The sequence below is a fragment of the Capsicum annuum genome, chromosome 6 (assembly GCF_002878395.1).
Source record: "Capsicum annuum cultivar UCD-10X-F1 chromosome 6, UCD10Xv1.1, whole genome shotgun sequence".
In the NCBI taxonomy this organism is placed as follows: domain Eukaryota; kingdom Viridiplantae; phylum Streptophyta; class Magnoliopsida; order Solanales; family Solanaceae; genus Capsicum; species Capsicum annuum.
Genome location: NC_061116.1, coordinates 784,153 through 803,301, shown reverse-complemented (window position 1 = coordinate 803,301; position 19,149 = coordinate 784,153). Strand labels below are relative to the sequence as shown.

Sequence of the window (19,149 nt, the reverse complement as noted above, 5' to 3'; positions counted from 1 at the left end):
CAATTAAACCACTATTTCTTATAGTAAACACAAACATATATATATATATATATATGAGAAATCAACATTCAAATCCTGAATCCGCCTCTGATCCTGGAGACATAATTCTTGGTGCTATAATTTTTTTTTCAGTGTTGTCTAAACGACTATTTCCACCTATCAACAAAGGCAAGTACAATATAAGTATAACGGGTTCAATTAAACCAATATTTCGTATACGAAACACAAACATACGTATATGAGAAAATCAACATTCAAATCCTAAATCCGCCTCTGTTGATCAAGATACGATTCTTAAACAAGTATTTCCGCCTATCAACAATGGCAAATACAATATAGGTATAACAGGTTCAACTAAACCACTATTTCGTATACGAAACACAAACATATATATATATATATATATGAGAAATCAACATTCAAATCCTGAATCTGCCTCTGATCGTCGAGACAAGATTCTTAATCCTGTCTAGGTTTGTGCTTCAACAACATGTTTCTAAGTTCAGCAGCATCTATTTCTTTAACATGACTTTCTGGTCTGTAATAACCTGTTACTGGATCTGGTCCCCATGATGTTGCTGTCTTGTTTGATTTCTTGACAACTTTGTTCATCATCACATTGCTTCTACCATTACTAGATGCAGCAACTTGTGATGCCGCCGCGTATCCGCGCCTGCATCATCAGAGACGAATTCAGAATTTAGATACGATACTTTGAACATGTTATTATAAACATATGACCCCATAAGTACAAAAAAAAAAAAAGAATAATATAGCTCTGTTTTTGAGAAAATGCTTTGTTTCTATCCTAAAATATACACGAAATTATTGAGACACAGTTAAACTTTAGGAGTATCCTATTAACCCTGAACTAAGTAAAATCATATTTTTGACAATCTTAGTGTCTATATGAACCTTCAGTGTGTTGATTCACTGATGTGCCATGTAAGCACTAAAGTTGTTAAAAATACAGTTTTAATTAGTTCAGAGATAATAAGATCCAGATGTGTCTTAATAATTTTGTGTATAACTCAAGATGAAAACAGAGCATTAACTCTTCTTTTTATTTAAGGTGAGGTTGAGAATTAGAATTTTCACAAAAGAGATTTAAAATATGATAAAAAAAGTGAATAGATGAAAAGGCTAATGATTTAGTTTATATACATAAAAAAGAAAAATTTAACCTTGTATGCACACAAAAATGGAGCTAAAATTCTAAATTTTATGAGTTTTGAATTTTAGAAGGATGTTTTAAATTTAATATTTGTATATATTTTTGAAAAAAAAGATAATTAGACGCGCTAAGTCGAACCACAACACAACCTTATTCTGTATTTTTGCAAGAGATTTTTTTCATGGTTCTAAGAGATTGTATATACACAACTCGAACCTATGACCTTCAGATCACATGCCACATCAACTATACCAGTTACACAAAAATTGATATGTACATTATTTTAATGAATTTCTTTAGCATAAATACATTATAATATAATTTTTCGATAGAGAATTTTTTTTTTTATATTATTTACCTCTGAATAGCTGCAGAAATAGAGTCAACAACAAATGCACACACAATCTTAGAGTTGGGGAAATAACGAGCCATTGCAGTTGAATTAAAGCGCTGCGATGGAAGAAATTTAAAAAACTATAATTACTTCCGCAGCAGCGAGCTAAAACAGAAATGGCGACTCTGAGCTGTATATATTTGTGATGAATTATCGTGTGTGAGGAGGAGGTATTTATAGAGAAAATTTTGGAGAAAGAAAGAGTCAATTATTAATTATTATTATTATTATTATTATTATTATTATTATTGCGTGAATGAATTGAATGGGGACACAATAATGTAGGCTTCTAAGAAAGTGAAAAGGTCTTTCTTAGTTATAGGAGCCAAGCACCTAGTCATTGTCCCAAAGGCCATGTTGTATTGTGTGACCTTGAGGGTGTGGGGTCCACTTTTTGACTTGGATTTTGTTCGGACTTTTCGTATAGTTTTTGAATATTTAGATTTTATGAGATGAGAAAAGCAAGATTGATATTGTTTGAACATGTGATGCGACGAGGTTCAGATGTCACAGTGAAGAGGTGAGAGCAGTGGCGAATCCAGGATTTAGGGGTCGTTGATGCTTGGGGTTTGGGGTCCACTTTTTGATTGATTTTGTTCAAATTTTTCGTATAGTTTTTGAATATTTAGATTTTATGAGACGAGGGAAGCGAGATTGAGATGATTTGGACATGTGATGAGGTGAGGTTTAGATGGTCCCGTGAGGAGGTGTGAGCAGTGGGGGCCTCAGGATTTAGGGGTCGTGGATGCTCGGAATTAGGGGTCCACTTTTTGACTTAGATTTGGTCTGATCTGTTCATATAGTTTTTGAATATTTAAATTTTACGATATGAGGGAAACGAGATTGAGATTGTTTGGACATGTGATGAGGCGAGGTTCAGATGTTATAGTGAAGAGGTGCGAGCAGTGGCGGATTCAGGATTTAGGGGTCGTGGATGTTCAGGGTTTGGGGTCCACTTTTTGAGTTGATTTTGTTCGAATATTTACTATAGTTTTTGAATATTCAAAATTTTACAAGATGAGGGAAGCGAGGTTGAGATGGTTTGGACATGCGATGAATCGAGGTTCGGACGCTCCAGTGAGGAGGTATTAAAGGCGGCAGACCCAGAATTTAGGGATCATACGCGCTCGGAAAGGTTCGAACACATATATTGACACCTAGATTTTTAAGTTTCCGCTTGGAAATTGAAGCGCCTAGTTATCTTCTTGGTTCAAAAGGGTGCTTTTATCCAATCCTATACCAATTTTGAAGCATTACGTATATAGTTATACCTAATCTGGAATTTTGAAGCACCTACGTGGCACATCAGTGAATCAACACACTGGAGGTCCACGTAGGCACTAAAGTTGTCAAAAATACGATTTTAATTATTCCACGGGTAATAGGATCCTCCTAAAGTTCGGGTGTGTCTCATCAATTTCGTGTATAGTTTAGGGTGGAAAGGTACATTTTCTCAAAAAAAAAAAAAAAGATATGCTTAACAATATTATCTAGTTTAGAAGATCAAATAATTTATCATTTTTTTTATCCATTTTGCTATTGCTATAAAATATTATTCATTATTCTAATATATTTTTTAAAACATTGAATTTATTATATTCAAATAGTGATATAATAAAGTTATCTCTATCATTTATCAATATCCTTGAGGACAAGTGGCAAGTTATTGGATATATATTTATTTCTGGCCATTCATTCTAATGCAAAATACCTAAGTTGTTCGGACTTTTTAAAAATATTATCGTATTCGTTTTAAATCCTCCAAAAATAATAATTTTAAAGAGGTCTAGGAACATACGTTAATACGTGCGGGGAAAGTTATTTCACGTTGTTAACACGAAAAGTTAAAACTATTTAATCGGAGGCAGAGTCAGGTAGGGTCAAGAGAGTATGTTCTTCTGAACCCTCTTCGATGAAAAGTTATCTTAATTATAAATAGTTAAAATTATTTGTTATATGTATAGTATATGTTGAACTTCTTTCGCGTAGAGATCGAAAAATTATTTTCACGAGAAATACTTTTTGCTTCGTTTAGCCTTATCTATCTTCTATACGTGTTTTAGTGATAAGTTCTATAGAAACCGGACGATATTTTTTTTTTTTGTCAAAGAAAGTGATAGGTGCATGATAAAATTAGGAATATTTATGTACATAATTTAATTAATTGGAAGATGCATTTTTTCAATTAAATTAACTTATGCATAACTTGTGACATGTCTTTGTCACCATCTCTTTTTGCCTAATCAAGATGTGACATAATGTTCAATAAAATGAAAATTATGATTTAAATCCTAACTAAAAAAAAATACAAATTAATTAATTTTTGATCCATCTAAATTTTTTGATAATTAGTATTTTTTTTTTTTTGTTTTAGAATTTTCGGCATGGCCGCTATGTTTCGGGTGAACTCATCGTTGTGTAATAGCGCGTAAATCGCACTAGAGATGTAAACTGCGCTAGACAATCCTAATATGATGAACTCGAAAAAATCGTTAGCAGAAGAAATCAATCTCTGACGTTTGTTATAACATCTGTTGCACCAACTCGATAAAATAATCAAAATGAGTTATATGTCCTTAAAGTTTTTAATAATATAATAAATAAGTTGAATTATATATAATATTTAATTCTAATAATTCAAAAACAAAGGAGAAAGACGAAGAGGAAACTAGAGGGAAGAGACGGAGAGAAACGACAAAGAGAAAAAAAAAATATTTAAGGGCTACAATTCGGGGCGTTGTTGGGTGGTTAAAACTTACACACCCGTCAATACATGTATGTCATATATTTGAATTTAGAGTTCACGTTACTTAACTATAATTAAGTAACGTATATTTTACTTAATTTAATTACTCAATCATGGTAAAAAAATACTAATTTGATGTATGCATCGGGTACGTGTAAGTTTTTACAATTGTTGGAATTAGGGGAAAGTCTAAAAGATAAAAAGGTAAATATATTGGTCAAACTTAAAAAACAAATTAATCTAAAAAGTAAAAAACTGAGGTATCTAGCTTCTCACTTATTGCTTTAATTAATCAATTTTCAACTTTTTAAATTACATTTTTATTTTATCAAACACCTAAAAAAAAATTTAAAAAAAAATTAAAAGCTAATTTGATCGGATTTTAATTCTATTCAAACCGCTCTAAAAAAGGAAAATGTGCAGACATAAAATATTTTTCATTGAGTGTGCAATCATTGATTACAGAAATATTTTTCATTCTTTTTATAAAATAAACCATATAGTAATTATTAATATAATGAATGATTATGAATAATTATAAGATTCCCCATGCTGGCTGTTGGTATAGCAAGGAGCAAAATGAAGAAATATTATATTCACAATAAATAATTAATTATTAATATTCTCTTCAATCTTTTTCATTTTTAATCACCACATAATAATTCTACCTACAAATTTAGCAGAACCTAATAGCTTTGGCTCGATCAGATCATATATTCAGATAAAAAATTTCACTTTAATATATAACTAAGTTGTTTTATCTATAACGTATAACTCATAAACTAAAAATCGTAACTTCATCTCTATGCATTACGCGATAAGTATCTATTCATTTTTAAGCAGAGAATTTTGGGTACGAGCCTTGCTAGGTGCTAAGTATGTGTCACCTTTGTTATGAAACGTTTTTCCTTCAATACGAGACTTTCCAACGCGATCCAAATTTAATTGAATTACAATATGTATACCAGACACCGAGTGAGAAAAAAGAAAAACTAAAAACTCATTGTAGTTAATTAGGAATTTTAGAAAGTAAAATATACCATGCAAATTACGACAAAAATCAAAGAGTATAAATTAAATTCCAAAAAGAATGATGAGATTTTGAGTTCGAGTCCTTCTGGATACGTAGTCGTCTTTGTGAGTGAGCGCTTTACGCCCTAATGTGAGACTACCTGATGTTAACCAGAAATTTTGGGTTTGAATTTTTTGGGTATGTAGTCATCTTTATTAGTGAGCGATTTACACCATAATGTAAAACTTTTTGATGCAAATTCAAATTTTATCGGATTCCAATAGAGATACTAAATATCGGGTGGAAAAAAAAGGTAGATTATTGGTCAAACAAACAAGAAAAAGTATTGACTAAGAATTAGACAAGTTGCAATTTGCTTCTAGAATGTTGAAAAGTAAGTAAATGCAGACGCCACGTGTCCTAAATATTTGTGTAATTTTATAGTAATTTTTTTCGTTTTAAAAAGAATGGTTTGTTTTTACTAAGTTTTAAAAAATAAAGATATGTTATATGTTGAAATAGTTAATCTTGTAAAAAGTTAAAATTAAAAAATTGATTAAAAAAAGAACTAATATTTTTGAAATGAAAAAGAAAAATAAGTCAATAAATTTTAAATAGAGGGAGTACTAGTACACCTAGAAGCAGACTAGGTATAATTATATAATAAATATTTAAAAATTGGTATAAACGTTAAAAAGAAAAAATAAACAAAAAGATAGTCGGGTGTTTTTATTTTCATGGCAGAACCTTTAAGTTTTAGACGTCAATATATGTTGAAATTTTCGTGACACCCATAACCCCTAATTTCTAAGTCCGTCAATATGATAGATAATCTACTGCTAAAACCCTCAGCTACCATACTACGATGCATGAAAACTCTTCTACCGACTAACTTTCTACTCTAATATGTGTCTTTCACATCTCCTATCTACGATCATCTCCTCGGTAACCTAAATATGTGTCATGTCCTGACTAATCACCTCACCCCGGTATTTCTTCTGTCTAGCTACCTCCCTCTCCGTACCTACTATATTCAACCTCTCGCACATAGCGGCGGAGCTACCTTTCATTCAGGGGTGTCGGATGAACCCCTTTCGATGAAATGTTATAAAATTATTTTTTTATGTATATATACTAGAAGTCGAACTCTCTTAAACTAGTTCATATATTTACTTCCAAACTCCCTCAATGAAAATTTTGACTACGCCACTGCTCACACCTCCTCACTGAAACATCTGAATTCCGCTTTCCACATCTCATAAAATTTAAATATTCAAAAACTATACGAACAGCATAGTTGACTAGGTGCTTGGCTCCTATAACTAAGAAAGACCTTTCACCTTCTTAGAAGCCTACAATAATTAATAATTGACTCTTTCTTCCTCCAAAATTTTCTCTATAAATAACTCTCTTTCACACACACACACTAAATTCATCACAAATTTATACTAACAATTTCCTTTCACATAATATATACAGCTAACACAGAGTCGTCATTTCTGTTTTATTTCGCTGCTGCGGAAGTAATTACAGTTTTTTAAATTTCTTCCGCCGCAGCGCTTTAATTCAACTACAATGGCTCGTTATTTCTCCAACTCTAAGATTGTGTGTGCTTTTGTTGTTGACTCAGTATATGCAGCTATTCAGAGGTAAATAATATATTCATAATTTTTTTTGCTGTATCGAAAAATTATATTATAGCGGATTTGTGTTAAGAAATTCGTTAAATATATGTAAATAGCAAATTTTATGTAACTGGTATAGTTGACGACATGTGGTCAGAAGTTCATAAGTTCGAACTGTGATTTTTTCTTTTTGTACTTTGAGATCATTTATATCCTTGTCGTTAGCGTATTTGTTTTTAATATGTATATATAATAGAGATAAATATTTAGTATCTCCCTAACTATGACCAAATTTGCTACGACACACTCCAACTTTGCGAACGTCTTACTAACCCTGAATTAAATTTTAACATATTTCTGTCAACTTTTTTAACTGACGTGGTACATGACAGTCCTTTATGCGCCTCGGGTGTTTAACTTCACGTAAAGTGCCACATCAGCACAAAAGAGTGACAAAAGTACAATAAAATTGAGTTTATGAAGGTAATAGGGCCCTCATGAAGTTGGAGTGTGTGTAGAAACTTCGGCTGAATGCTTAACTCTACATAATAACATGTACAAAGTACTGTATTTAAATTCCGAATCCATCTCTGATCATGCAGTTTACAGTCTATTGTACTTTGAGGTCATTTATATCCTTGTCGTTAGCGTATTTGTTATTAATATGTATATATATAATATGTTCAAAGTACTGTATTTAAATTCTGGATCCGTCTCTGATGATGCAGGCGTGGATACGCGGCGGCATCACAAGGTGCTGCATCTGGCAATGGTAGAAGCAGCAATGTGATGATGAAGAAAGTTGTCAAGGAATCAAACAAGACAACAACATCATGGGGACCAGATCCAGTTACAGGTTATTACAGACCAGAAAGTCATGTTAAAGAAATTGATGCTGCTGAACTTAGAAACATGTTGTTGAAGCACAGACCTAGACAGGATTAAGAATCTTGTCTCGACTATCAGAGGCGGATTCAGGATTTGAATGTTCGTTTCCACTTATGTTAGTGGAAATATAGTAATTTCTCATATATATATGTTTTGTGTCTCGTATAGGAAATACTGGTTTAACTGAACCCGTTATACCTATATATGTCAGTTAAGAATCATATCTTGATCAACAGAGGCAGATTCAGGATTTGAATGGTCATTTCTCGTATTGGAGTTCCACTTATGCTAGTGGAAATATAATAATTTCTCATATATATATGTTTGTGTTTCGTATAGGAAATAGTGGTTTAACTGAACTCGCTATACCTATATCGATTTTTTTTTTTTTAAGAATCCTCATAGAAGTCCACAATCGTTGTTCTTCAGGTGCACAGTGTGTAAATTCAACGTTGTATAATAGCTCGCAAACCAAACAAGAAATGTGAACTGCATTCGACAAACCCAATGTGATGAATTCAATTGATTCCTGACATCCCTCGTAGAATATCACCTGTTGCAATAACTCGATAATATAATCGATATGCTCTATGACTTTGCGGGGGTTCTATGACTCTCCTCGACTATTTGCTATCGTATTTCTGTGGCATATATTTGTCCAGCTGGGCCACTTTAAACCCTTACACGCTCAGTGTGCGTGTAATCACGCAGTGGTCCAGCTGCACAAATATATGTCACAGAAATACGGTAATAGAACCGTATGATTAAAAGCAAAATCATACAACCCCATGTTATTTGACCAAAACAAACCGTTCAGTTTCTATAGAACCTATCACTAAAATACCGGTAAAGAATATGTAATGCTAAGCTAAAGTGTTAAAAGTTAGAGTTCGCCAAAATTGGCGAACTGCGAAAATCAAATAATGAATACATCAGGCGAACCCCTAATTTATTAAGTTGAAATTTATGCCTTTTAGACGTCGGACGCTTTGATATGAGGTCTCAAATTCAGTTATAAGAAAACAACAACCAGACACTATGGTTATAAAAAAAAAAGGAAACGCCATTGTTGTCCTCTAGGATATTGATAAAAATTTATGTTTTTTAGGCATCGGAGGTCTCAGGTTTAATTTCTAACAGATATAAATATTATGTGATTTCTTTTCATCTGTTCTAACCTTGGTGGACGGACTTACCTGATACCTGTTGTTGATGAGAGGTGACAAATATCTCGTGCAATTAGTCGAGTTACACACAAGCTGACCCGAACACCACAGTTATAAAAAAAATAAAAGAGAAATGCCACTTGTCCTCTAGGATATTGATAAAAATTTAGTCCATACTATATAATAGTGGAAAATAGGGTTAAATGAAAAGGACCCTAACAAGGTTCTCCAAGTCTCACACAACTTTAGTTTATCTATCATTTTCATTATGCCATGACCCTTTTTTTTTTGTTTTTTTTTGTAAAAGAGTAAAATAAGGACAGTTTGGTGCATTAAATTTTTTGATATGCATAGGATTCGAGAAAGAGCAGAATTACAAAAATTTATTATACACAGCCTTAGCTATTTTCGCGACTTAAACCTGTAACCTTTTAATAATATGATAATAACTTTACCGATTATTTTAAGACTTCGATCCCTTTCATGTGTAAATGAATGACAAGTGTAATTAATGACCAAACTAGATTCATTGAACATAACGTGGAATAAAAATTTTATTACATATGCTAATAGAAAAATAAATAGTGAACCATAACGTGCACAACTTGTCCACTATAGTTTAAATTATAATATAATATATATATATAGAATATTCCACACTTAATTATTGTTGTTTGTTTGTAATTAATGGAGTGGGATAACGATCAACGAAGTGAGTTGAGGATCATGAAGTTTCAAATTTAAGTTTTATCTGTTTAAATATTGTTGGACAAAATTATCTGATGCATGTACTGATAGGACATAGCAAATATCCCGCAAAATGAATCGAAGCACGTACAAATTGACTCGAACATCAGAATCATCGAGCTACAAAGCTACCTTCAAAGTGATTTTTTTTTAATGTGAATTCAAATTAATCGAGCTTCAAAGCTACTTTTGTTTCGAATTTCACAATTCTTATGTCCAAACGCCGACTTATTTGAATCACGTCTATTCTCTCAGCTGAGGTATATAAAGAATGACTTTTTGATCCCTTTCGTCCCGTGTTTTACGACATCGCGTTTTCATGTCGATGTCCATACCACTACCTCGGATGAAGTAGCAAAACTGTTTTCGATAGACCCTCGACTCAGGACAGATAATAGTTTAACAAACACTCAGTATATTCTCGCAAAGTGAGATCTAGGGAAGGTAAAGTGTACGTAGTCCATACCACTACCTCGGATGAAGTAGCAAAACTGTTTCCGATAGATCCTCGACTCAGGACAGATAATAGTTTAACAAACACCCAGTGTATTCCCGCAAAGTGGGGTCTAGGGAAGGTAAAGTTTAGTCTATACCACTACCTTAGATGAAGTAGCGAAGCTGTTTCCGACAAACCCCCGGCTCAGGACAGATAACAGTTTAACAAACACCCAGTGTATTCCCGCAAATGGGGTCTGGGGAGGGTAAAGTGTACGTAGTCCATATCTCTATCTCAAATGAAGTAGCGAGGCTGTTCTGATAGACCCTCGGTTCAGAACAGATAACAGTTTAACAAACACCTAGTGTATTCCCGCAAAGTGGGGTCTGGGGAGGATAAAGTGTACGTAATCCATATCTCTATCTCAAATGAAGTAGCGAGGCTGTTTCCGATAAGACCCTCGGCTCAGAACAGATAACAACATAATCAAACAAACAAACAGAAAGCATAAAAGCACGCAACAAAAACGAGATACACACTGCTATGTTGTATAGCATTGCTTGCAAAATAGTATAAAGTAGACATCAATTTTTGAATAGAAGTGAAGTTGTAACCACCTAAGCCCCAGACTCACACAATTGTAACGATATACCGACACCGCTTGTATAAAATTCTGCGTACGCCACTACTACGCTCTACGAGGAAGACACGGGGAGCTTTCATCTGAGCTCCCCGTCATCCTCGTGAACACAATGCAATCCACATTCACAACGAGGCGATTTCTCAAAGCCCCAGACTCAAAGTACGTTGTAACAATAGACCGATACTGCTTGCATAAAATTCTGCGTACGCCACTACTACACTCTACGAGGAAGACACGGGGAGCTTTTGTCCGAGCTCCCCTTCATCCTCGTGAATACAACGCAACCCACATTCGCAACGAGGCGATTTCTCAAAGCTCCTAATAGGAAAATTTGCAGAAGTAAATCCAACTGAGAATTGCAGATCGTCACAAATCCTCTTAACCTCAACAATGTTAAGCCAACATAACAACACAACCTTAACACTAACACCACTTACTTTCCTAAGCCTTCCTTTCGATATAACTCCGTTGATCACAGGCGCGTAATGTAGCTCGTACGAACTCAACATGAACCTACACGAGCCACTGAGATACACCGAGAACTCACCTGTCATCGAGTTCAACTCGTAGGCTATCACACCTTTAGGAAGAATGCCGATAGGGAAGTCATAGCGTTGAAGCTCATCGTAGACCGATGTCTTCTCAGTGTCTGAAACAACAGTAGTAAAGAAGAGAAAGAACAAGAAAATGGTTGTTAAAGACATAGGTATATACTTCATGAATATTATTGGAAGAAAATTAACCTATGGTTTATAGATTATTAGTTTGTCCAATTTAACAAGTCTTTCTAAAGAGGAAGCTGCAAGGATAATGTCAAATTGTTGTAAGAAAATTCATGACTAATAGACAAAACTTGTAAACACATATAACACTTTACATTACTTACAAGCTTTAATTTCATCAATTATAATATATTAATGAAGGGCAGACTGGTGCACTAAAGCTCCCGCTATGCGCAGGGTCCGGGGAAGGGCCCCACCACAAGGGTGTATTGTATGCAGCCTTACCTTGCATTTCCGCCGGAGGCTGTTTCCAAGGCTTGAACCCGTGAAATCCTGGTCACATGACAGCAACTTCCACACCGATACAGATATTGAATAACTAGTCTACCTCAATTCACCATTTCAGCTCCGTCTACCTATATCGCACTTGGCGAGTTGAAGTACTAGTGAACATATATATCTGGTGTAATCCCACAAGTGGAGTCTGGGGATGGTGCGTATGTAGTCTTACCCCTACCGTGTGAAGGTAGAGAGGCTGTTTCCGAAAGACCCTCGGCTCAAGTGAAGCATATAAAAAACAAGTATGCCAAGCAAACACAGTAATGTACTACTTCTACGTATATCGCACTTTACTACTACAACGACAACATATCTAGTGTAATCCCACGAGTGGGGTCTGGGGTTAGTGCGTGTACAGCCTTACTCCTACGTTATGAAGGTAGAGAGGGTGTTTCCGAAAGACCCTCGGCTCAGGTAAAGCATATAAAAACAAGTACGCAAAGCAAATACAGTAGCGAAAAAGTCATTCGCTGAAAACAGTACCATAGACCAGCCCCTTCTACGTATATCGCACTTGAAGAGTTGAAGTACTAGTGTACTATTATGACAACAACATATCCAGTGTAATCCCGCCAGTGGAGTCTGGGGAGGGTGGTGTGTACGCAGTCTTACTCCTACGTTGTGAAGGTAGAGAAGCTGTTTCTGAAAGACCCTCGGCTCAAGTAAAGCAGATAAAAAACAAGTATGAGCAAACAGTAGTGTACTACTTCTGCGTATATCGCACTTGAAGAGTACTAGCGTACTACTCTGACGACAACATATCCAGTGTAATCCCATGAGTGGAGTCTGAGGACGGTGGTGCGTATGCAGCGTTACTCCTACCTTGTGAAGGTAGAGAGGGTGTCTCCGAAAGACCCTTGGCTCAAGTAAAGCATATAAAAAACAAGTACGCAAAGCAAATACAATAGCGAAAAAGTCATTTGCTGAAAACAGTACCTTAGACCAGCTCCTTCTACGTATATCGCACTTGAAGAGTTGAAGTACTAGTGTACTACAACAACGACAACATATCTAGTGTAATCCCCACGACTGGAGTTTGGGGTGGGTGGTGCGTATGCAGCCTTTTAACCAGTAATGGAAGCAATCATCCCTACTTTATACAACACGAAACTGCAGTCTCAGTCACAATGATCCCGTTAGGTGAATGCTACATACAGATCAAGCAACCGGAGTAGCGAGTGTGAATTCCAACAAGCACGAGAATTTACACCAACATCGCACAATGTCTGACATATGAACCACGTATTAGAATGATGTGTTGTTGTCGTCATCACAGTCTTACAGAAGCGACTTGGCCTGCTTACTTTCCGCACCCTGCAGACATGTGAAACTCCTTGATTAGCAAAATACCAATCCAAATGCTGTAGTTAGGACCCAACATATAGGTCATATTTATTATCAAATTGATCCTTTCGTCTGTTGTCAGCAACACGTGATGCAACATGTCGAACTAATAGTGTTTGCAAATCCGGGGTTGAAGAAAACTAACATTTCTCACCAAAGAACATCTCTTGGAAGCTCGTTCGATTAAGTATGCACAAGGCTTGAAAGACTCTCCGTACTCCTTCGACCATTCTTCCAATTTTGAACAGATATATTCCGAGCCAACAGACTGAGACCAAAAAATTATGCCTCCCCTGATAATCATCGACGTATACAATCAGTGTACGAGTAATCGTCATGGAACAAATGATTTCTAAGCGAAAATACCTGTATTCGGGGAATCCCATACCCAAAACTGAAGCAACATCAAGATCGGAGGATTTCACTATAACTGCGTCTGATATCATGAGACATGCTTCATTCAGTACAGCGAAAAGAATCATCTCAACAATTTCTCCATCAGACAACGTTGCCAACTGTACCAACATGATTGTTCAGACGTGGACAACGTCATAAATTGATAGATAGAAAGGAAGCATTCAAAGACCTTTCCAAAGATACATTATATATGTTAAATGCATTGTATGTTTTCCAACTACAATTTGGATCATTTATGAAGTCTACAATCACGAAAGAACCGATACACAACAAAAAACACAGATTGAACTGCTTGCAAGGGACCTTCCCTGCTCAAAAGTCACGCTGTTTCGAGAATTAACTGAGCGATAATTCGTCTTGGTGTCATTATTCGCTCTTTTGTTATTCTTTTTGATTGATGGATTGTATCTTGGTGTTCCGCTTCTATGGTTAATATATATCGTGCACATCATTTATGTGTTCTATTTTTTCAGCCGCAGCTTTCTTCAAGATAAGTCGGATGATTACTAGAGAACTCTCAATAGAAGAATCAAAACGACAGTTTAATGAGAGAGCGAAAGAGAGGGGACCTTTGGTTTAATAGTGATACCAGACATACTTCTCGTCATCTCGATATATTTTGATATTTCGGGATCTGGGCTTGCCTCTCCCTTGTCATTGTACGTATAGAAGCCTTGGCGAGTGGATTCACCTAGTACACATTCCATCGGTGAGAAATTCAAGAAAAGCTAACGACAAAATACAATCCGAGTACTGATGACAAGAAGGAAGTGTGCATTACCTTCACGGTTATTTTTCCGCATGATTGGAATCAAATTTGATTCGTAAGATCTATCTTGAAAAGTCTCGAGGAATTTCACATCACACACAGCCGCAGACTGGAATCCATCTCGATCAAGCATTCTGCAGTTGAAATTACCAACATCATCCAAAAGAAATGGAAGTAACGACAGGAGATGTCTTGCGCTCAAAGTGGAACGTAATACAAGAAAATATGCTGACGATCACATTCATCAACTAAGTTGCTCGGACTCTCCAAAAAAGTTGCCGCACCCATGTCGGATCCTTCAAAATACACTATTTTTGGAGGATCCGCATGCACCTGTAGGCACGTTTGAAGAGTCCGAGCAACATAGTTCATCACTAGTAGATTAACCGCATGAGAAATGTGTGTCATATGAACTTTATTTAGTACTTAAAAGGAATAAGCTTCTCCTTCTGTATGGAGAAACTGAGGGTTTGACTAAAGAGCACAACTCGATCAAATCAATTTTACATTCATAGAACGTCGAATGGAATATGCACCTAAACGGACCCAGTTTCATCCCGAAGCTAGTAAGAGCCTTATCAATCTGATAAACATCAGCACCATGTTGAACGAGAAACATCGCTGCCTGCAAGTAGGGGAAGCACATACGTCTGACTGCAAAACCTGTACAATCCTGAACTACGATAGGAGTCTTTCGAATCCTCCTTCCAAAGTTTAACAGATCAACAACCACCTGAGGGGATGTCCTCTCTGTTCGGACAATTTCCAGGAGATCAGTCGCAGTGGGCGGGCTGCGATCAAGTTATAAACAAGCGTTAACTCATCAGTCAAAGCAGATATACTACGACTGCTTGATTCACCTTTACCTAAAAAAGTGGACTCCGACAATCTCCCGACATGTTTTCATCCTTTCTCCGAGCAAATCTAAGTCGACTATACAAGTAGTTGAAGCAAAAATGCAGCGAGGTGGGCAACACTCATCCAGATCAGCAAAAATTTGTTGCTTCAACGAGACAACGTCAAGCATATCCTATTAATCAAGAAGAAGAAACAAATGAGAAGTCTGAATCTGACTACTATACAAAGATTAAGCTCAACGTTAACACCCGACCGGACTGGATAAAAGCCAAATTTTTGATTATTACTATCTCCGAAAACCCAAATTCTGGACAAAATAATGCATTTGCTCATTAAGCAGCAGCATACTAACAAAAACGGTAGCTTCAACGTAGTGATTCAGTGTAATGCCTTTCAAAAATCCTACAATAACCAACCTCTATGACTAGATCCACGTCTTTGAAGGTATCATAGCTCAAAACACCCCTTAAAAGCGCGCACGCTTTTTCATAATGCTCTCGAGTCATCTTTCCTTCCTTTAAACGTCCTTCCAGATCGGCTGGAAAAGAAACAAACATTTTTCGAATTGGTGAACCTTGCGAACTAATTTAATAGTAATTAAGGAGACTTCTCAATTACTTCTCACCTTTAACTCCGTCAATGCCGTTTTCCAGAGATTTCTGATCCATATATTTCATGATTACATAATGGTTTGCGAATACCAGCGCTGTTGCTATTCCGGAACTCATCAAGCTCCCGCCAAGTATAGCAACCTTTCTAATCTTCCTCGGTAGCAATCCCGTATCAGTAATCCCAGGAATCTGAAACAGTAAAGGTATCGAACGATCAACAAAGAATATACAGAACGAGCGATCTGCAGCCACAGAAGCCATGCTAAATCATACGGTACAAATTTCAAGAATCGATCTTTTTGAACCTTAGAAGTGCGCTGTTTTGCGAAGAATACATGCACTAAGCTCCGGCAACTATCAGATTGTCGAAGTTCATGTAAAGCTTCTGCTTCCTGCCAATATAAGACGAGTAACAGCTAATTCCGTTTAGCCAGTCGTAGCAAAGAGAGATCATGAAGAGTATATCACCTTCCATAGTCCATTACGAGGGCCACACAGAATACCGTGCTCAATGACATCGATACAAACCAAGGGATGGATAACGTTTGGATTTTGTTTACGCATCCGAGCTCTGGCGGAATTGAGCAACGTCCTAGCTTCTGCAAGAGGTGCTAATCTATCTGTTCTGGAAAGACTGATAGACCATGGTCTTCGACATTCTAAGATATCCAAAGCCCATCGACAAGCTGATCCGAGCAACCGATCTGACGGAGACATCGCATCCACTAGGCCCATACTGCAAGCTTCTTCTCCACTTACCCGCTTTGACGTCTGGAAAATAAGGGAACCGAGTTAGAAAATCAGGAAGCGAAAGCTCCAAAATGTTGAATAGAATTCATCAGAGGGAAGCGATGGCTAATGTTGGTTACGTGAGGTCTGCTTGCTCAAGAAAAGTGTCGATTGTCTGGTACCTCACTTTGTTATAGTCAAAATGATAGAAAGGAAAAGAAGTTGAGATAACTTGTTATTCTGCTCAATTGTACTCCAATTTCTAGCACTACGAAAACTGACAACCCTTGACCGAGACTCTCTTATAAGAAAAGGCATGTGAAGATGCCGAAGAAACTCAACCATATGCTGTATAACTAGATACGTTAAGCGTTAAAATGACACCTCTAAGACCAAAAATAAAGAGGAATCTGAATAACGTACCAAAATCATTTCAAGAGCCTTCGGAAGGCCAACCAGCCGAGGAAGTCGTTGTGTTCCTGGGAAAAAAATCAAACTTTAGAATAATCATAACGTATAACTGTTGACAAAATCATCATCATTCTGCCTTATCATATTTCACACGAAAGATTCTTTTTAAAAGAATGCAGGGCAGCCCGGTGCACTAAAGCTACCGCTATACGCGGTGTCCGAGGAAGGGCCCCACCTTAAGGGTGTATCGTACGAAGCCTTACCTTGCATTTCTGCCAGAGGCTGTTTCCAAGGCTTGAACCCATGACCTCCTGGTCACATGGCAGCAACTTTACCAGTTACTTCAAGGCTCCCCTTCAATTTAAAAAAAAAAAAAAAACGCAGAAACAGTTGTAGTTCACATGAAAACTTTTTGTGCCCGAGGAGAAGGCAAAGTAAGGCCGTCTGTCATGTACATGCGAACCAAAAGTTTGTCTCTTATTCGTATTATTAAGTATGAAATGCAACAATCGTAACTAAATTCTCAAAAAGATGACGTTAGCTAAACGATTTCAAAAAATTTCCACATGATTCGGTTAATAACTGACCGTTTAACAATCACAACAACATACCCAGTGTATTCCCACATAGTGTGGTTTGGGGAGGGTTAAATGTACGCAGTCCATACCACTACCTCCGAAGAAGTAGAGAGGTCGTTTCCGATAGACCCCCGGCTCACGACAATAAAGGCAGTAAACAAAGTCACAATAAAATACAGAACAAGATGAAATAACAGAAATAAGACACCCACAGAGTAGTACTATACACTATGGTACCTCCAAACCCCGGAAGAATCCCATACTGAAGTTCGGGAAGACCTAACTTTGCGGAGGAGGTTGATATCCGGGCATGGCAAGCCTAACAAATGCATTAGAACATTCGACCAAGATTCAATCATAGTTAGTACAACGGGGAACAACTCGTTACACCTCACGTTGTTTACTGTTATAAACTGTTAGCACACTCACTAGTGCAATTTCGAATCCGCCTCCCAAAGCAAGACCTTCAACAGCAGCAACAATGGGCTTCCTCGCAGCTGAGATGCAAAAGTAACGATGATTACTATGGTTATGCACGAATAAAACAGAATACAGGTTATTATAAGACATATATTCCACGGGATACCTTCAAATGTGTCGGTGATAAATTCAATCGACATGAAGCCAAGTTCTTTTCGTGCTGCAGCAAAATAAGTCTTTAAATGACACAAAACTCGTAACTGGAGAGAAACAACTAATCAAATGGCGATCGTTCTTACTTTTTCTCCGTTGACTTCCACCGAAAGCTGTTACATCAAATCCTGCCGAGAAGTTTCCTCTTGAACCTGATACATTAAAAAGTACGTTACTTTCAACTATTACAACAGGTTGTTCTCGGAAAAACGAGAAAAGCCTTAAGCATACCAGTTATGACAATTGCCTTCACGTTATCTTTACGCATAGCTTCCTCAATATTCTCCTTCAAGCTCAGTAGCACTGAGAAAGAAAAAAAATACAGCAAATGAATCATCTGGGAATCCGTGGAAACATCATTTCTCGCAAGTAAATTTGTCGATGCTAAATAAAGGAGCAGCATTAGGCATAATAATACATAAACAGACACTCAAACTTGGCCTCATCCAGCAAGTAAGCAGTCCAACTTTGAGGGTGCACACTTAGACACCTCAACTTGGTCTCAACTGGAAACTAAACGCTCCAACTCATCCTTACTGTGTATAGTGGACACATGATGCTGACGTGACACATAAATCTTGGAGGTGTCTAGATGATCATTGTGTAAATTGGAGTGTTCAAATGACACAACGAAAATGAGTTGAGGTGTCTAGATGTGCATACTCAAAGTTGGTGGTGTTTAGTTGTCAATTGAGGTCGAGTTAAGTGTCTATATACGTATTATGTCATTCAATTAATGAAGAATCGTTTCAATTCGGTCCCGGAGGAAATCTAATAAATGCAAATTCAACTATGTCTAATAGATAAACAACACTCAAACTTGGTCTCAGCTAGACACCTCAATCTGGTTTCAACTGGCAACTAAATATTCCAACTCGTCCCAACTAGTCATGGGCACTTGATGCTG

The 19,149-nt window shown here is 36.5% G+C and overlaps 4 protein-coding genes across 4 annotated transcripts; 1 reads left to right on the top strand and 3 right to left on the bottom strand.

The window, feature by feature from the left end:
• Positions 1 to 180: 180 nt before the first annotated feature.
• On the bottom strand, positions 181 to 1,821 carry LOC107855122 (protein SENESCENCE-ASSOCIATED GENE 21, mitochondrial). Its single transcript, XM_016700117.2, has 2 exons — positions 1,533 to 1,821; positions 181 to 673 (listed from the first exon to the last, which is right to left on the bottom strand). The coding sequence occupies exons 1-2, from the start codon at positions 1,604 to 1,606 to the stop codon at positions 460 to 462; spliced, it is 288 nt and encodes a 95-aa protein (XP_016555603.2). The 5' UTR covers positions 1,607 to 1,821; the 3' UTR covers positions 181 to 459.
• A 4,855-nt stretch (positions 1,822 to 6,676) lies between these two features.
• LOC107855144 (protein SENESCENCE-ASSOCIATED GENE 21, mitochondrial) lies at positions 6,677 to 8,156 on the top strand. The gene is made up of 2 exons (XM_016700147.2): positions 6,677 to 6,975; positions 7,680 to 8,156. Exons 1-2 carry the CDS (start codon positions 6,902 to 6,904, stop codon positions 7,894 to 7,896), a joined length of 291 nt encoding a protein of 96 aa, XP_016555633.2. The 5' UTR covers positions 6,677 to 6,901; the 3' UTR covers positions 7,897 to 8,156.
• Positions 8,157 to 11,052: 2,896 nt separating this feature from the next.
• On the bottom strand, positions 11,053 to 11,535 carry LOC107855141. The gene has a single exon (XM_016700143.2). It carries the CDS (start codon positions 11,533 to 11,535, stop codon positions 11,053 to 11,055), a length of 483 nt encoding a protein of 160 aa, XP_016555629.2.
• A 1,260-nt stretch (positions 11,536 to 12,795) lies between these two features.
• Positions 12,796 to 18,545, bottom strand: LOC107855140 (glyoxysomal fatty acid beta-oxidation multifunctional protein MFP-a; the record flags this gene model as incomplete). Its single annotated transcript, XM_047413380.1, is given in 17 exon segments — positions 12,796 to 13,206; positions 13,382 to 13,529; positions 13,603 to 13,751; positions 14,223 to 14,344; positions 14,435 to 14,556; positions 14,959 to 15,213; positions 15,289 to 15,452; positions 15,697 to 15,818; positions 15,906 to 16,080; positions 16,197 to 16,283; positions 16,360 to 16,662; positions 17,044 to 17,099; positions 17,847 to 17,928; positions 18,039 to 18,106; positions 18,196 to 18,249; positions 18,329 to 18,394; positions 18,474 to 18,545. Coding segments are annotated over 17 exon segments (2,081 nt in total), but the record flags the coding sequence as incomplete, so codon positions are not given.
• Between the last annotated feature and the right edge of the window lie 604 nt (positions 18,546 to 19,149).

What these genes read in the sequence shown, in the direction of transcription:
- LOC107855141 (XM_016700143.2), bottom strand. Translation starts at nt 11,535, where the DNA reads ATGTCTTTAACAACCATTTTCTTGTTCTTTCTCTTCTTTACTACTGTT.
- LOC107855144 (XM_016700147.2), top strand. Translation starts at nt 6,902, where the DNA reads ATGGCTCGTTATTTCTCCAACTCTAAGATTGTGTGTGCTTTTGTTGTT. An exon ending in GTATATGCAGCTATTCAGAG is followed by an intron (nt 6,976 to 7,679) that starts GTAAATAATATA and finishes CTGATGATGCAG; the next exon opens with GCGTGGATACGCGGCGGCAT.
- LOC107855122 (XM_016700117.2), bottom strand. Translation starts at nt 1,606, where the DNA reads ATGGCTCGTTATTTCCCCAACTCTAAGATTGTGTGTGCATTTGTTGTT. An exon ending in ATTTCTGCAGCTATTCAGAG is followed by an intron (nt 674 to 1,532) that starts GTAAATAATATA and finishes CTGATGATGCAG; the next exon opens with GCGCGGATACGCGGCGGCAT.